The 18,116-nt window shown below is 41.7% G+C and overlaps 1 protein-coding gene across 1 annotated transcript in view; it reads left to right on the forward strand.

Moving 5' to 3' along the window:
• The window catches only part of prss12 (serine protease 12), a 130,830-nt gene that overhangs the window by 44,985 nt on the left and 67,729 nt on the right, over nucleotides 1–18,116 (forward strand). The window contains exons 3-4 of the mRNA XM_080199217.1: nucleotides 4,433–4,611; nucleotides 5,229–5,379. Coding sequence (XP_080055343.1) covers nucleotides 4,433–4,611; nucleotides 5,229–5,379 — 330 coding nt within the window. The remainder of the gene's footprint in view (nucleotides 1–4,432; nucleotides 4,612–5,228; nucleotides 5,380–18,116) is intronic.

The raw sequence follows: 18,116 nt of genomic DNA on the forward strand, positions 1-18,116 counted from the left end.
CATTATTTTAGCATTTTGTGCCATTTCTCTTGTACTGTTTGGTAAAGAATGGCTGAAATATAACAAGCTACATGCTTGTTATAAAAATTAATTCTGAAACTGGCCACATTTTTTATCTGCTCGATCCAGCTGCAACAATTTATTTTAACTTGTGGATATTGTGAGGTACAATTTCTTTCCCACTAATCCTGCAATACATTTCCATATCCCTTTCTTTCCTTGTGTCATGCCCTGTACAAGCATTTCATATTATGAACTTTAAGCCAATTAAAAAATGAAAAACAAACAAGCTGTTAAAGTGGTGCTGCACATCATGTAATGTTTGGCATTTGGATTGTAGACAGTATTACGTTGGTGAAGATACCTCAGAGCAATCTGGAATTCACACATGGACTGGCCAACACCTAAAGACTATGAAGTATCCAACATACCTGTCTCCCATATTTCATACTGGGAAATAAGGAAAATCGAAACTCAATGGCCATGATCAACTTCTTGTTGCGTCATGATGGTCTCCACTATCCAAACTGGATTGGATGGGCATCAGAAGTAATAAACCAGTGGTCATGTGATTGAAACAGGGTTCACTCTTATACACTGAACAAAGCAAACTACCCCTTTCTCTAAGCATAGCAGGGGATCCATTTACAAACCGTTAAGTGATTTGATCCATTTCCCCACATCAGAGAAACTCCAACAAATGGATAATCTCCCCACTGTACATTCCATGAGCCAAATAATCCAGGAAACAACTACCTGTACAGCCAAATCAAAATAGAAATCCAGCCTAACAAGGCTAGATATCCAAGGATTAGTCAGCTACATCCTGGCATGCCCCAGAACATAAATCTCCCACTTCAACAATACCCGAGATACCAACAACAAAAAGAAAAGAACTTTGTTTTTTCCAGGATTCGTGATTGATCTGTACTTTCTCAGGAAACGAGTAAAGGTTCCAAAATCCCAGAACAACAATTTACAAAGGAAAAAAACACGATCCCAATAGCTCTAACGGTAGATTCTCCTCGCCCACAATGAGGACTTATAAGGCCATATTAGCCATCTTTGTACCAAACCAACTCTCCACTGTCCTGCTATAGCGCTACTCATCTGATATAAAAAATAAAGTGACGGATACCAAGAGTATAGTATAAATGCAGGGATAACAGCATACAAAAAAAATCAGGTAAATTCCACACAACCCTCATATCATACAAATCAGCATACTCCTCAATGGGAAAAAGAAGACCCACAAACAATCAAACTATGGCCTCCCTCGTTCCAACATCAGAGCAGACTGGTGAACGAATACCATCAAAAAAATTTAGACAGTCCTGATTTTCAGCGTGTAACAGGATAAGGCAGTAAAGTCCTGTGTGTCTGCATACTCTTGTCAGGATAAAAGACAATCGGGGTGATTTTCTGGCCTCGCTGTGCTTGGTGCAAGTTGTGTCAATCTCTGAAAATGCTGTGCAGGCCTAAATACAGATTTCGTGCCCGGCGCCAAATAGTTTGCAATCATCCTGTTCCTTTCTGATAGTGCAAAACCTGAGGCCAATTAGCATATTTAAAGACACATTTAAACATGCACAGCTCGTTTGATGCTGGATTCTCCCAGCTCCTTGGATCTTCCGGTCCTCAGGCGCAGTGCAAGCCCTGTGAGAATCACTACTGGTTTTCACTAGCATAGACCAGGTGTGAAAGCCATACTGGGGGTTTAGAGGCCATTGAAGCTCCATCTTCATATTTTAATTGCACTGATTAACACCCTATTGTGTTTTGTCAGTTTACTAAATCAAATTTAATTCAAGTACAATGTTAATTCATGGGATTGAGAATTCTAATTAAAGTATTAAGCATTTCCTTGTAAAACAAATCCTGTAACTCAAAAAATAAATATCTAGAACAGTTTGAAGCATTTTCATTAGGGTCCAAAACCTGTTGGCCTTTGATATTTGATTGAATGCTGCAATCTGTCTGCTGATGACCTCTGCTGCTTGGAAGGCCACAGGGATATTACCCAGTTTAAGTATACATGAAGGATGCTCCAGGATGAGGTATCTAAATGGATACAAAATTAGCTTCTTAACAGAAGCCAGAGGGTGGTTGTAGAGAGTTGTTTTTCAAACTGGAGGCCTGTGACCAGCGGTGTGCCTCAGGAATCAGTGCTGGGCCCACTGTTATTTGTCATTTATATTCATGATTTGGATGAGAATATAGGGGACATGGTTAGTAAGCTTGCAGATGACACCAAGACTGGTGGCATAGTGCACAGTGAAGAAATTTATCTCCAGTTGCAGCGGGACCTTGATCAATTGGGCCAGTGGGCTGACAAATGGCAGATGGAGTTTAATTTGACAAATGCGAGTTGATGCATTTTGATAGATTGAACCAGGGCAGGACCTACTCAGTTAATGGTAGGGCATTGGGGAGAGTTACAGAGCAAAGAGATGTAGGGGTACATGTTCCTAGCTCCTTGAAAGTGGAGTCACAGGTGGACAGAGTGGTGAAGAAGGCATTCGGCATGCTTGGTTTCATTGGTCAGAACATTGAATACAGGAGTTCGGACGTCTTGTTGAAGCTATACAAGACATTGTTAAGGCCACAATTGAAATACTGTGTGCAATTCTGGTCACCCTATTATAGAAAGGATATAATTAAACTAGAAAGTGTACAGAAAAGATTTACTGGGATGCTACTGTGACTTGATGGATTGAGTTATAAGGAGAGGCTGGGTAAACTGGCACTTTTTTCTCTGGAGCACAGGAGGCTGAGGGGTGAGCTCATAGAGATCTATAAAATAATGAGGGGCACAGATCAGCTAGATAGTCAATATCTTTTCCCAAAGGTAGGGGAGTCTAAAACTAGAGGGCATAGGTTTAAGGTGAGAGGGGAGAGATACAGAAGTGTCCATAGAGGCAATTCATTTTTCACACAGAGGGTGGTGAGTGTCTGGAACAAACTGCCAGAAGTGATAGTAGAGGCCAGTACAATTTTAAAAAGCATTTAGATAGTTACATGCATATGATCGATATAGAGGGATATGGGCCAAATGTGGCAATTGGGATTAGTTTAGGGGTTTAAAAAAAAGATTGACGTGGACAAATTGGGCCGAATGACCTGTTTCCATTCTGTAAACCTTTATGACTCTATGTCAGTTCAGGTGTGCATCTGCTCCAAGGGTGTGACATTGAAATGTACCAGGTCATGGGGTGGAGTTGGTTGTGGGGATGAATGGAGAACTACTATAGCACCATGGAAAGAATATATATATATAAATATATGTATATATATATATGTATATATATATTAGCCACCTTTATTCATAAGAACATAAGAAATAGGAGCAGAAGTAGGCCATCTAGCCCTTCGAGCCTGCCCCGCCATTCAATAAAATCATGGCTGATCTGTCGTGGCTCAGTTCCACTTTCCTGCCCTCTCCCCATAACCCTTAATCCCCTCTCCTATCAAAAACCCATCAACCCGCGTCTTAAAAATATTTAGCGAGGCAGCCTCCACCACTTCAACGGGCAGAGAATTCCAGAGATTCACCACCCTTTGAGTGAAGAAGTTCCTCCTCAACTCCGTTCTAAACCGCCCCCCCCCCCCTTTATCTTGAGGCTGTGTCCCCTAGTCCTACTGTCCTTTATGAGCGGGAAGAGTCTCACCACCTCTATCCTATCCATCCCATTCATCATCTATACTTACATGGCAAACTCTTCTTTCTTCTGAGGATATTGCCATGTCACAGGCTAGGAGCCTCCTGACGGGCCCTGTTGAACAGGGTTAGTACATCAGATTGCCCCTTACAAGGATCTGTGTAATTTCAGCCCATACGAAGCTCCTCGAGAACTCCTGGTATTCTCAGGCTGGGTCTATATTTTGAGTTTCTAACATGCTCATGCTCAAAGGATTAATGAATTTTGAAACCCCTAAGGAAAAAGGGCAGTACGGGGCAGCACAGTGGCAAGGACCCAGGTTCAATTCCGGCCTTGGGTGACTGTGTGGAGTCTGCATGTTTTCTGCATATCTGCATCTTCCTGGTACTTTGGCTTCCTCCCACAGGCCAAAGATGTGCAGGTTAAGTGGATTGGCCATGCTAAGTTGCCCAGTTGTTTTCCAAGATTTGTAGTTAAGGGGATTAAATGCATGGGGTTATGGGGATAGAGCAGGGGTGGGCCTGGGTAAGATGCTCTGACTGAAAGTTGGTGTAGACATGATGGGCTGGTTTGTCTCCTTCTGCACTGTAGGGATCCTACGATTCTAAATATTACTCCAAAGTTGAGAGAGCAGAACTGGTTAAAATTCATATGTAAACTTAAGCACCCCAGCTAAGACAAGTTGAGGGGATATGTACCTATCTATTTCGATGCTACTGTTAGAAAGGCTGTTTATGTGTTTGTAACTTTCTGTAACTTTTCATTTTATTCAGGGGAAGTGGCAAAGCTGAGCAGATGCCTATTTCTGGATTGGTATTGGTTCCTGTTCATTGGAGTAACGCCCAGTGTCGAGGTGATGAACACAGTTTATTTGAGTGTGTGAAAGAGACCAGACAGCGTGGTAGCTGCCTCTATAAGCGGGCTGCAGCAGTTACTTGCAATCCTCCCAAAGGTAATGAAATAAGGTGTCAGCTCTTTTACTGATGTGTCACAATAAACTCTTGGAAAAGTTTCCCCTTTCTGCTGTAACATTCCAATGATCAAAACAACAACTGGACCTAAATTACTCTCTGATACTATGATCATGGATAGAACAAAGTGAGTGATGACAGTGTTTGGAAATTGGAAACATCTTTCTATGTATACCCAGTGAGAACAAGAAGACTTTTCCCTTTCAATAGTAAGAGCCCAGTTATCTTAAGCGCTTTAGAATTTAGGTTCAATTGAACTTCCTTAACATTAAATGTCAACACTGGCTGCTTTGAATGTTCAGTTACCATTTGTTTTCAAATACAAAATTAATTCATTAGTACCATTAAATAAATTAAATGACAAAGTCCAGGAAAATATTTGGATAAGTGAGCTTTCATCCAGCTTCATTATGGACTTAATAGCGGAAACAATAATACAAAATGTTTCATTTATTTACCACTTACAATCCATGCATAGCTGAAATAGCTCATTTATCAATTTGTGTACATGTGTGCATAAACAAGCATCGCTTTATTTGTTCCTAAATTATAATAATTCAAAGGTTATTCATCTGAGTGCCTCTCTGTGTAATTTTAGCATCTGTATTTGTTCCGATTCGTTTGGTGGGTGGTAATTCTGAATATGAAGGCCGTGTGGAAGTCTATCGTTTTGGGCAATGGGGAACAGTGTGTGATGACCACTGGGATGAAGCAGACGCTGAAGTTGTCTGCAGGCAGCTGGGAATAAGGTCAGTATGATTCTGCCACTGCTGTTTTACTACAGTGAAAAGTGCAAGGAGGGTTTTGTAGCAAGCCAGTGAATGTGTTTGCATGAAAACAAATATTTACAGTTAGCATTAGCTTAGAAGAACCAGGACACATGCAGTGATAGGAAATGGCAATTAAACATATGTAAGCATCACTTTCTCCACAGAATAAAACTAATGCCATGATCATTTATACAATTGGAGTGTGGGACGTTGCTACTGCATTACTACGTGTATTGTTCAATTTTTACTGCAATGGTCGAGACAAGGTCATTAAATGTTTTTAAAGCAGAGGTAGATAGATTCTTGACTGGAAAGTGAGTCAAAGGCCATCAAGGACAGGCAGGAATGTGGAGTTGAGGCCACAATCAGCCCTGACCTTATTGAATGATGGAGCAGGCTTGAGGGGCCAAATATCCCATTCTACTCCTGATTCATATGTTCAAAAAAGGCTATTCGGCCATTGAACTTGTGCTACCATTCGATAAGATCATGGATAATCTGATTGTAGCCTTAACTCCACTCTCCTGCTGCCGCCCTCACCCTGTAACCCTTGACTGTCAAAAATCTGTTAACTCAGCCGTGAACATATTCAATAATCCAGTTTCCACTGCTTTCTGGAGAAGAGAATTCAAAGACTAATGACCTTTGAGAGAAAAGATGCTCCTCATCTCCATCTTAGATGGGAGGCTGCTTATTTTTAAATTATGCCCCTTAAATCTTGACTTCCTCACAAGGACACACAAACTGCCAGGATCCACTAAGTTCCCACAGAATCCTATGGCCAGAATGTTATGGCTGTTCACGCTGGTGGGATTTTCCCATCACACTGCAGTGAACAGACATTTGGTTGTCAAATTCTGTCTTAACAGCAGTGATATCGTGGCATAAACGGCTGGTAAGGTCACACCTCTGGTGTTTCAGTAAGATCACCTCATATTGTTCCAAACTCCAATGAGTAAAGGTCTAACCTGTTTAATCTTACCTCATAAATCAATCATTTAATCTCAGGAATCAGCTCAGAGAACCTTCTCTGATTTGCTTCCAATGCAATTCTATCCCTCCTTCAGTAAGGAGACCAATACTGCACATAGTTCTCAAAATGCATTCTCACTAAGGCCTTGTACACCTGTAGCAAGACTTTCCTATTTTTATACTCCATTCCCCTTGTAGTGAGGGCCAACATTCAATTTGCCTTCCCGAGCACTCATTATACCTGTATGCTAATGTTGTGTAATTCATTTATATGGGCACCCAGATTCTTCTTTACCACCACATTCTGCAGTCTCTCTCATTTTAATAATATTCTGCTTTTCTGTTCTTCCTGCTAAAGTGGACAAGCTCACATTTCAAAGAACAAAGAACAAAACAGGCCCTTCGGCCCAATGAGCCCACGCCGCCATTTTAACGTTACGAGTCCCCCCTCCACCCATGACCCTTGTCTATGCTCTCCCACATTACACTCCCTCATTATTTTGCCCAATGACGTAACCTATCTATATCCCTTTGCAGGCTCTTGGTGTTCCCTTCATGATTTGTGTTATCAGCAAATTTAGCTACTATACATTTGTTCCCATCTGTCATACAGACTCACAATGTTAACTATAGTTTCTTCCTCCACAGGTGCTGTCAGACCTGCTGAGATTTTCCAGCATTTTCTGTTTTTGTTTCATTAAAATGGTCCTTGGGTTGGTGGTGTTGTCCTACAATGAATGGCTGAGTAAATTGGACATATGTTACCTGAAGTTTAATGGAATGAGAGACAACCTCACTGAAACATACAAAACTGAGGGGCACTGAAAGGATAGATCTTGAGAGATTGTTTCCACTGGTTGGGAAACTAAAACAGGAGCACAGTTTCAGGGTAAGGGGTCCGTCATTTTGGACTAAGGTGAGGAGAAATTGTGGACAGCACAGTGGCAATCACTATTGCCTCACAGCGCCAGGGACCCAGGTTCAATTCCGGCCTTGGTCACTGTCTGTGTGGAGTTTGCACATTTTCCTTATATCTACATGTGTTTCATCTGGGTGCTCCGGTTTCCTCCCACAGTCCAAAAATGTGCCGATTAGGTTGATTGGCCATGCTAAGTTGACCCTAGTGTCATGGGGATTAGCAGGGTAAATGTGAGGGGTTGCGGAAATAGGACCTGGGTGGGCTGCGGTTGGCACAGACTTGATGGGCCGAATGGCTTCCCTCTGTACTGTAAGGATTCTATGATTCTATGAAATTACTTCACTCAGAGGTTATGAATCTTTTTCACTCCCTATCCCAGGGAGTTGTGGATGCTCCGTTGTTTAATACATTTAAGGCTGGGATAGGCAGATTTTTGGTCCCTGAGGAAATCAAGGGAATACGGAGAGCAGGTGGGAGAGTAGAGTTGAAGCTCAGGATCAGCCATAATTGTACTGAATGGTGCAGCAGGCTTGACAGGTCATGTAGCCTACGCCTGCTCCTATTTTTTGGGGGCCCTTCACCCTCTGCCTGATTAAACGCCCTCCACCACAAAACATGCCACAGAGTGGGGCTCACAATTCCACTACATGGTCTTCCTAATATTTAATTGGAGAATATTCCTGTTCATTGAGCTCAGACCTCTGCACTGATCCGTGGATGCTGTATTTTTCATCTGCTGTGCCTATTTATGGCCCTGCACCAAGAAAACTCTATCTAAGGTTCAAATAAATGGTAGCCATGTTTACGTATATATGTAATGAGTGTATTTTATCATAAAGCTTCCCTGTGGTGATAATAAATGCTTTCAGTTCCTGATATTGTTTTTCTTCTGCATGTTTTGCCTATTGGTTGGAGAACATGAGGCAGCTGGCTGCTCTGTCAATGGAAGCCTTTTTGGATTGAATCCTTCCTGTCTTTAAGCATTTTGGTTAAGTGTACCTGTTATCTATGTCCGCATTGTTTTCCCTGGGTTGTAAAGAACAAACAAAATAATTAATGCATCGTGATTAGAACACAATAAAATGAAATTATGTGAGTTTTTAAGCAGGAAGATGACAAAAATATACATTACATTCATTACTACTATGCTTTTGATAACATCAAGAAACACCAGCTTGAGAGCGGGCGGATGATGGCACAGTGGTTAGCACTGCTGCCTCACGGTGCCAGGGACCCAGGTTTGATTCCCAGCTTGGGACTTCATGTAGAGTTTGCATGTTCTCCCAGTGTCAGCAGGGGTTTCCTCCAGGTGTTCCAGTTCCCTCCGACAATCCAAAAAATGTTAGATGTATTGGCTATGCTAAATTCTCCCTCAGTGTACCCGAAAAGACACTGGAGTGTAGCAACTAGGGGATTTTCACAGTAACCTCATTGCAGTGTTAATGTAAGCCATTTGTGACACTAATAAATAAACGTAAAGTTTTGGGCAAAACCTTGACCTTTACTTCTGACCTTTACTTTTGCCTTAAAACAATTTCACAGTGAATCCTTTTTACATTTTCTACTGAACTTAATACTTATATTAGTAGACTCAACAAATGGCTGTTTAATTAAGATATATTTTCTATTGCTTCTTATTGTTAATGGTAGTTGTAATAATTCCTGTTCGCCAGTTAGATAAATAACAACTGCAACATCACTTTGCATCTAACGATAATATAGAGGCTTGCAGCCTCAGGGCTGCAGATCAGTTTCCCAGAAGGTTCTAGAACAGAAACCCAAGTCACCAAGGTGATTGAACCCCCCACCCTGCTCCTCAGTTGGTTCCTTGGGACATGTAACCCTTACTTTGTCCTTTATAGGGACAGTCACCACAGTAATAAGAGATCTCGTCAGTGATGTCTGGGATAGTTTATTCTGGTTTACTTTGTCTTTGAGATGTTTGAAAGAAATTCAGTGTTTTTTATTATTGCACAATTCGTTGACACTGATTTTCCGGAAGGGATCAGTGAAAATTTGTACAGAAAGTCAAATTACTTTTCAAACATGCAATTTTAAACAGTGGAAACCACTTGCTGTTTCCTCATGCTAGTCATACAAACATTTGTTGCAAAACATGGCAATCAAATGAAAAACATAAACAAAAGAGAAAACTAAGCATTTATCCCTACAATGATGAATTGGTTGATTCTTTTAGGCTTTAGACATGGATTCTGGTAATGTTTCTGAGATTGATTTTGTAAAATTTGGCTGACATTCGCATTTCCACTTCACATAACTTAGGAGTGCACTAACCAGTAACTGACTGACCAGTCACAGCTAGGACAAGATTTAATAGTCTTTCTTGCAAATTACCAGAAAATGTACAGTACGGGGTTCATTTCAGCAGAAGAATTTCAAATATTCAATCCATTAACTTTTCAAGTACAATCGGCTTATTTTACTCACCAGAAATGAATAATGGTTTGGAGACTGGATGCCCTTTGTGCTGGAACAGAACATTTGTTCCTGCAGCACACAGCACGCCTGGTAATTATTCAAAGTGCAGACATTTGGAAGATGATCTATTATCACATCTGTGTTGCCTATGTACTGTAGTCTCGAGTCTGAGATCTGTTATCCAAACTGTCACCCCCACCCAGAACCACCCCCCCACCCCCCAACCTTAATCTACCTTAACCTTCCGACTACTGAATACTCTTTTTTTTATATAGCTTCTCATTTTCAGAAGGATTTTTAAATCAGTCATGTGTGCATGAGCTTGGAAGGGGATATGGATTTCTGGATCATTTATTTTCAAGAAACTATGTGCACTAGCGATTATCTGGTTTATTATCCAGTCAATGATGCCTAATTTATTGTTCAGACAGTCATCGATCAGTTTGACATCAGTACACATTTATAGAGGGGTGCAAGAGAACATTTTGGGAGTGACTTTCGTTGCCATTTTGCTCGTTTTCTGTTGGGATTGAGGTGGCAGAGAGTCTAAAATCTCTACAAAGAACTCATCACTTTATTCCTGCTTGAAGCCCACCCGCTGCCAGAATGGATGGTCAGACTGAGAAGAAGGTAATCAGAACCCAGTGGTAGAACCATGATAAAATTTTACATGGAACATAGAACATTACAGCACATTACAGGCCCTTCAGCCCTCAGTGTTTTGCTGAGCTATGTCTAATCCCAAGATCAAGCTATCTTCTCCCTATCGTTCTGGTGTGCTCCATGTGCCTATCTAATAACCGCTTGAAAGTTCCTAAAGTGTCTGACTCCACTATCACAGCAGGCAGTGCATTCCACACCCCAATCACTCTCTGGGTAAAGAATTACCTCGGACATCCCTCTTATATCTCCCACCATGAACCTTATAGTTATGCCCCCTAGTAACAGCTACATCCATCCAAGGAAATAGTCTCTGCACATTCACTCTATCAATCCCTCTCGTCATCTTATAAACCTCTATTAAGTCGCCTTTCATCCTCCTCCGCTCTAAAGAGAAAAGCCCCAGCTCCCTCAACGTTTCCTCATAAGACCTACCCTCCAAACCAGGCAGCATCCTGGTAAATCTCCTCTGCACTCTCTCCAATGCTTCCATATCCTTCTTATAGTGAGGTGACCAGAACTGAACACAATATTCCAAATGTGGTCTCACCAACGTCCGGTATAGTTGCAGCATGACCGTATGGCTCTTAACCTCAAACCCCCTGTTAATAAAGGCTAACACACTACAAGCCTTCTTCACGGCTCTATCCACTTGAGTGGCAACCTTCAGAGATCTGTGGATATGAACCCCAAGATCTCTCTGTTCCTCCACATTCCTTAGAACCCTGCCGTTGACCCTGTAACCTGCATTCAAGATTTTCCTACCAAAATGAATTACCCCACATTTATCAGGGTTAAACTCCATCTGCCGCTTTTTGGCCCAGCTCTGCATCCTATCATTGTCTCTTTGCAGCCTGCAAGAGCCCTCCACCTCATCCACTACTCCACCAATCTTGGTGTCGTCAGCAAATTTACTAACCCACCCTTCAGCCTCCTCTTCCAAGTCATTGATAAAAATCACAAATACCAGAGGACCCAGCACTGACTCCTGTGGTACTCTGCTGGTAACTGGCCTCCAGTCTGAAAATTTTCCTTCCACCACCACCCTCTGTCTTCTATGATACAGCCAGTTACTATCCAATCGGCCAAATTTCCTTCTACCCCACACATCTTTATCTTCTTCATGAGCCTACCATGGGGAACCTTGTCAAATGCCTTTCTAAAATCCACGTATATGACATAAATTGCTCTACCTTTGTTCACACACTTAGTTACCTCGTCAAAGAATTCAATCAAATTTGTGAGGCAGAACTTACCCCTCATGAAACCGTGCTGACTTTTCCGAATTAAACAGCATCTTTCCAAATGGTCATAAATCCTATCTCTCAGGACCCTTTCCATTAACTTACCAACCACTGAAGTAAGACTAATTAGCCTATAATTACCAAGGTCATTCCCATTTCCTTTCTTGAAGAGAGGAACAACATTTGCCACTCTCCAGTCCTCTGGCAGTATCCCCATGGACAGTGAGGACCCAAAGATCAAAGCTAAAGGCTCCACAATCTCATCCCTTGCCTCCCGAGGATGTATCCCATCTGGCCCAGGGGACTTATCAACCCTCAGGTTTTTCAAAATTGCTTATACATCTTCTCTCAGAATATCTACCTCCTCCATCCTATCAGCCTGTATCACGTACTCATCCTCAGAAACATGGCCCCTCTCCTTAGTGAACACTGAAGAAAAGTATTCATTCAACACCTCACCTATCTCCTCTCACTCTATGCACAAGTTCCCACTACTATCCTTGACTGGCCCTAACTACACCCTGGTCATTCTTTTATGTCACACATAAGAGTAAAAAGTCTTGGGGTTTTCTTTTATCTGACCCACCAAGGACTTCTCATGCCCCCTCCTACCTCTCCTAGGCCCTTTCTTTAACTTATTCCTAGCTACCTTGTAACCCTCAAGTGACCCAGCTGAACCTTGTTTTTTCATCCTTACAAATGCTTCCTTTTCCCTCTTAACAAGACATTCAACCTCCTTTGTGAACCATGGTTCCCTCACTTGGCCATTTCCTTCCTGCCTGCCAGGGACATACCTATCAAGGACACGCAGTATTTGTTCCTTGAAAAAGCCTCACCTTTCATTTGTGCTCATACCTGACAGTTTCTGCTCCCATCTTATGCTCCCTAGTTCTTGCCTAATCGCATCATAATTTCCCCTTCCCCAATTATAAACCTTGTCCTGTCGCATGACCCTATCCCTCCCCATTGCAATAATGAAGGACACCGAATTGTGTTCACTATCTCCAAAGTGCTCTCCCACAAACAAATCTAACACTTGACCCGATTCATTACCCAGTACCAAGTCCAATGTGGCCCCACCTCTTGTCGGCTTATCCACATATTGTGTCAGGAAACTCTCCTGCACACATTATACAAAAAGTGTCCCATCCGAACTATTCGACCTATAAAGGTTCCAATCAATATTTGGAAAAAGATAAATGCATGGCTCCCAGATTCTGCCTGCAAGTCCTGAGCAATAGTTGGGCAAACTAACATCCCTGGAGATTGTTGGAGGCCACTCAGAAATGGCAAAATAATGTTTTGTGGAGGATTTTCTTTTGAGAACAGTTATCCCATGCCTCCACAAAATCCTCCTAACTTTGCTCTTCATTGCCTCCTGACAAACCATCAATTCTCATGCCCAATCAACCTGACCTACCTACATTAATGATCTTCTGACAGCTCAGCTCCACGAAGGAGCCGCTGGGTTTCCAGAACTCATTCGTCACTGACAACTCACTACTTCAGAAAGACATGGCTATGAAAATGGTCCAGGCCTCTGGTGGGCTACATCGAACAGGTATCTGGACTGCTGCCTGTTCAATGTGTACCCTCCGTCAAAGTCATCTGCATGGTATCCCCTAGATATCATCCATGCTGAAGGAAAAAGGCAATCACTGGACCAATATTTAAACTCATTTGTAAAGACTTCATTAACACTTTGGCAACATTTATTTCTGAAATTCTCTGAAGTATTCAGCCAAAAAAAGTAAGTGTGCTGACTCCACATATTGGGCACTTTGTAGAAGACACCAGGAGAATGCAAGTCACGAGCATCTTCCTAGGGTTCTCCCTGGTCTGGACAAGAAGTGACAGGATGGCTCTGTAGCCTTGGAGAAGAAGAATGTTTCTTGTCAAGTCTACCGTGGCTCTTTTTCACACAGTAGATCGGTGGGGCAGCATGGTGGCACATGGTTAGCTCTACTGCCTCACAACGCCAGGGACTTGGGTTTGATCCGTGACTTGGGTCATATTCTGTGTGGAGTTTGCGCATTCTCCCTGTGTCTGTGTGGGCTTTCTCTGGTTTCCTCTGAAAGACATACTGGTTAGGTTCATTGATCTGAACAGGCGCCGGAGTGTGGCGACTAGGAGAATTTCACAGTAACTTCATTGCAATGTTAATGTAAGCATTATTGTGACTAATAAATAAACTTTAAATTATATCCCTCTGCTTCCCAATTCTAAGCATAGGACTTAGAGCATTGTAATGGATTACCATAGCAACAGAGACAAGGAATGTGACAGTTCTCATTCGCTTTATTCAAGGAGTCACAGTGAAGTATTCCCTGATGATAACTTGTACCAAGTTGCAAACTAATAGTGTTAAACGAGAACTGCTGCATGAAGAAATTTATTTGTAACTTTTGCGAATCACTCCAAAATCAATTACATTAAGCACATAACCTATTGTTGGCAGATCTATAAAGGTTATCTGGGCGTTGCAATGATGTATTTTAGAGGTGTCATCATTGGCAATAAGAATTTAATTCTGGTAGCACACTGGGGAAGTCTTGGGCCCATGAGTAAAAAACTATTATCTACAATTTTAGATAGAAAGCAAAGCTTTTGAAAGCCATCCTTATGACTGCATTTAATGAATTCATTTAAAGAATAACTGATTATAGATAATATCTAAACACTTTTCCATCCTTCTTGAGACAGTTTTCTGCTTTCCGTTGGCCTTCTTTCTCCCTTTCATATGGCTGTGATTCTTTGCCTGGGTACAATTGATGCAGCTCAGTCTGATATCTTTGCTTAAGTGGTCATTCTATAAGTATAAATCCAGTGATTTCACTTGAGTTCATTAACTGTCGAAGGCAGTAAGGGGTAAGGTTTGACTTTCTGTCAAAAGAAGTCTGATTTTATAAGTATGACATCTCCCATTTTTTGCATGTGAAATTTTGCTTTTGTGCGTATACAGGTGCTTTACTGTAAGTGGACAATCCTACAATGTCTGTGCATTGGAGGTTAAATTTTCTGTGTTGGTGCATTTCAATATTCTGTGTTTGACCATCACTGCTGCAAGTACATTCATTTGGCCACCGAATGAGGACAGGATTATTATTATCCCCTTCGCCTCATTATCCCCTTCATTAACTGCCTTCGACAGTGAATGTACTTGCAGCAAAGGTCATTGCCTCATGGTCCCAAGTAGCAGGGATGGTCGAAACATCCTTGGCTTGGGGATATTGAAGTCAATTCCAGTGTTCCTGCTGTGGGGATGCAAATCTTTTTTCCAGATACAGGTTTGAAAGCCAGTGGGCTGCAGGGATGTGCAAAAATGCAAATCCTGAAATATTCAAACACAGAATATTGAAATGCACCAACACAGGAAATTTAAACTCCAATGCACAGACATTGTAGGATTGTCCACTTACAGTAGAGCAAAATCTCATATGCAAAAAATGGGAGATGTCACACTTATAAAATCAGACTTCTTTTAACAAAAAGTCAAACCTTACCCCCACTTTTTTTTCATTGTCCCATCCTACAATTCTTATTCTTTCAGCTTGAAGCTGGCAAGTTCCACCCTTAGTCCTTGAAACCTCTCAGGCTACTTGACTGATTGGTGCAATAAGTCTGCCCTCTGCTGCTGCTTGTAGCTACCTCTACCAGGATGTCAGCTGTCATGCTTGTCTGTCTTGAGTCACCCTTACACATACACTGCAGTCCATCTGGAACCACTCTGACATCCGTTATCTAGTTATCCCTGGGTCGATCCGTCGAAATGTGAACTCTAAAGCCATTCCTTTCAGTGTAATTGAAGGCACAATTAATGTATATTTTTCTAGAGCCAATCTTACTCTAAACAAAGCTTCCTTGTAAATTACAATATTTGCTATAACTAATGCCTTCTTCACCGTAACTGGGGTTGCATTAAAGGTAGAACCTCAATGAAAGCTCCTCACCATCTCCCCGGTCATTTGTTTGTTCCAGTTTTAAGCTACGTTTTTCTATTTCTATTTGGGCAAATGAAACATCTGTTAAAATATTAATGTGGCAGCAGGCCCAAGAAGTGGCTGAAGCTAAAATTGGATTTGCATGTTTCTATTAATTTGTAAAGCAGTGAAGAGCCGACAGAGACTGTAAGACTGGATTAAAGGCGCTAATGGGAAAGATTTGGCTCACAATCTACGTGTTGGACACGTCTGCCTTACCAGCACCCCAACTGAGATCAACTAGTTGTAGCACAGACTGGGAACTGAAAGGTTATTTACGAGGTTGAGTTGCATAAACTTGGTTTTTATTCCCGTGGGTTTATTAAGATTGAGGAGTGATCTAAATGATGTATTTAAAATTGCTTAAAAAACAGATTTAATAGGTTGAAATTGAGAGATTTCTTCTGGAGAACCCACAGTTAAGGTGGGGTGGACTATCTGGGAGCTAGGTCATTCCGTAGTGAAATCCAGATCACTTCGACACACAGAGCAGAATAGAAATCTGGAAATCTCTCCAAAAACCCTTTTGATGCTGGTTTAATTGATATTTTCATAATTGAGATTGACGGACTTCTGTTAGATAAGAGTATCAAGGGATATGATCAAAGCCAGGGAAAGGGATTTGAGGGGCAGATCAGCCTAAATCAAATTTAATGGTGTGAGGGATTGAATGACTTCCTCCTGCTCCAAGCTTCCCATGTTCTTCTTATCAAGCTTTGGACCCCACTGTTCTTCCTGACCCAGATGCTTATTCCCTTAACCAGCTGAACCATCGGTGCTGTTGAGATGTTTTGTTCCTTTAGCTGAAACCAAAAACAGAAGGCTTTCTTACCCATTTTAGCACATGCCAATCTATCTAACAGATGGTTACGTAAAAGTAACTGTACTAACTTTCATGGCTGTGGCTTTTCCGGTGTCCACTTGCACTGGAAGTAATCTCCAGTTACAGTAACACAGATTTATTGGAGCTGCAATTTAAGGAGAGCCATTTCTTAACACTTAAGGCTTTGTTGGACTATTTTACACAATTTCAATTCTTTTAAACTCCCTTGATCTCCCAGATATTGCTCACAATAGGGCTTATAACTTATCTATGATAATGTTTTTGTCATCAAATTCAAAAACATCTTGACGCTAAATATTTTCCATTCCGACTTGATAGTTGTATTCTTTATTTTTGATATAGGTTAGAGGAAATTTGTTTAAAATTGAGTAGCACCAGCTGAGATAGTGCCCACATAATTTGTCCCCATACTTCCTCAGATTTCGGCACTACAAGGTTAAAAAGTATGATGACTTCCAGTATGGTGTGCATTCATTGTCATATTAGAAGAAGCAATAGCACAGGTATCTTTTGCATATGCCGAAACCAGGCAGTGTGCACAGACCGGGACATCTGCCAGTGTTTAAGGTTGATTTGCTGCTGGACCTCCTATGTCTTGTTATCCCCCTCTCTTAAACACAGGTTAAATGTTGGTAAACATATTTGGTTAAATGGACCACTATTCAACGTTTATGTGAGGTGCTTTTGTCTCTCTTTCTGTAGAGATTGTGGAAGTACTTTGTGTTGGAGGATACAGTGGATGGGTGCAGCATAAAGGTATCATACTTAGTATGCTGGGAATGATCACATGCCAACTGCACGCTTAGTGAGCAGTAACCTTTGCAGTTATAAAATGTGTCTGCATTTTGGAAGTGTGTGCAATCAACCACACTGGGAGCAATCTTACCGCCCATCCACGCCATGCTGCTGCTACAGCGAGATCGGAGAATTTGGCAGCCAGCCAAATCTCAATTCACTGAAGCGGGATGGGAAAATCCTGTGTGAATAGTGTTAAGATCCCAGCCACTCTGGCCCACAGGGACACCTGCTCTCTTGGCAAAGATAAAGAACTGCTGAATTTTAATGGCTGTCCAAATTCTCCCGTCCTGTCGATGATGATGCCTTCTGGTGTCAGGGCTGGAAAATTCCACCCACTATTTCTCAGAGGTTGAAGTAAGAGAAATCTTCCTGAAGACCTGGGGCAGATATAGATTTCTGCTGATAGCCCTTCTCCACCCTCCACCTCTCTCTGTGAGCAGCATGCCTTTCTCTGCTCTATCTCCCTGTAGTGTTGCAGGTAAAACAGATGATTTGACTGTACCCACGAGCAGAACCCTTGGAGTTAGTTGCCACAGAAGGCTGTGGAGGCCAGGTCATTGAGTGCATTTAAGACAGAGATAGCTAGGTTTTTGATTGGTAAAGGGATAAAAGGTTACAGGGAAAAGGTGTTGAGAATAGGGTCGAGAAACTTATCAGCCGTGATTGAATGGTGGAGCAGACTCGATGGGCCGAATGGTATAAATCTGCTATATCTTCACCATGCACAACACCACATCTGTTGAAGGAGCAGCATGATGAAAGCTCATGATTCCATATAAACTTGTTGGACTTTAACGTGATGTTGCGAGATTTCTCACTGTGCACAATAATCAATGTCGGACAATGGTCCTTTGAGAATG

This window comes from Carcharhinus amblyrhynchos, chromosome 1 (genome assembly GCF_965287045.1).
Source record: "Carcharhinus amblyrhynchos chromosome 1, sCarAmb.v2.hapA, whole genome shotgun sequence".
NCBI classification, from domain to species: Eukaryota; Metazoa; Chordata; class Chondrichthyes; order Carcharhiniformes; family Carcharhinidae; genus Carcharhinus; species Carcharhinus amblyrhynchos.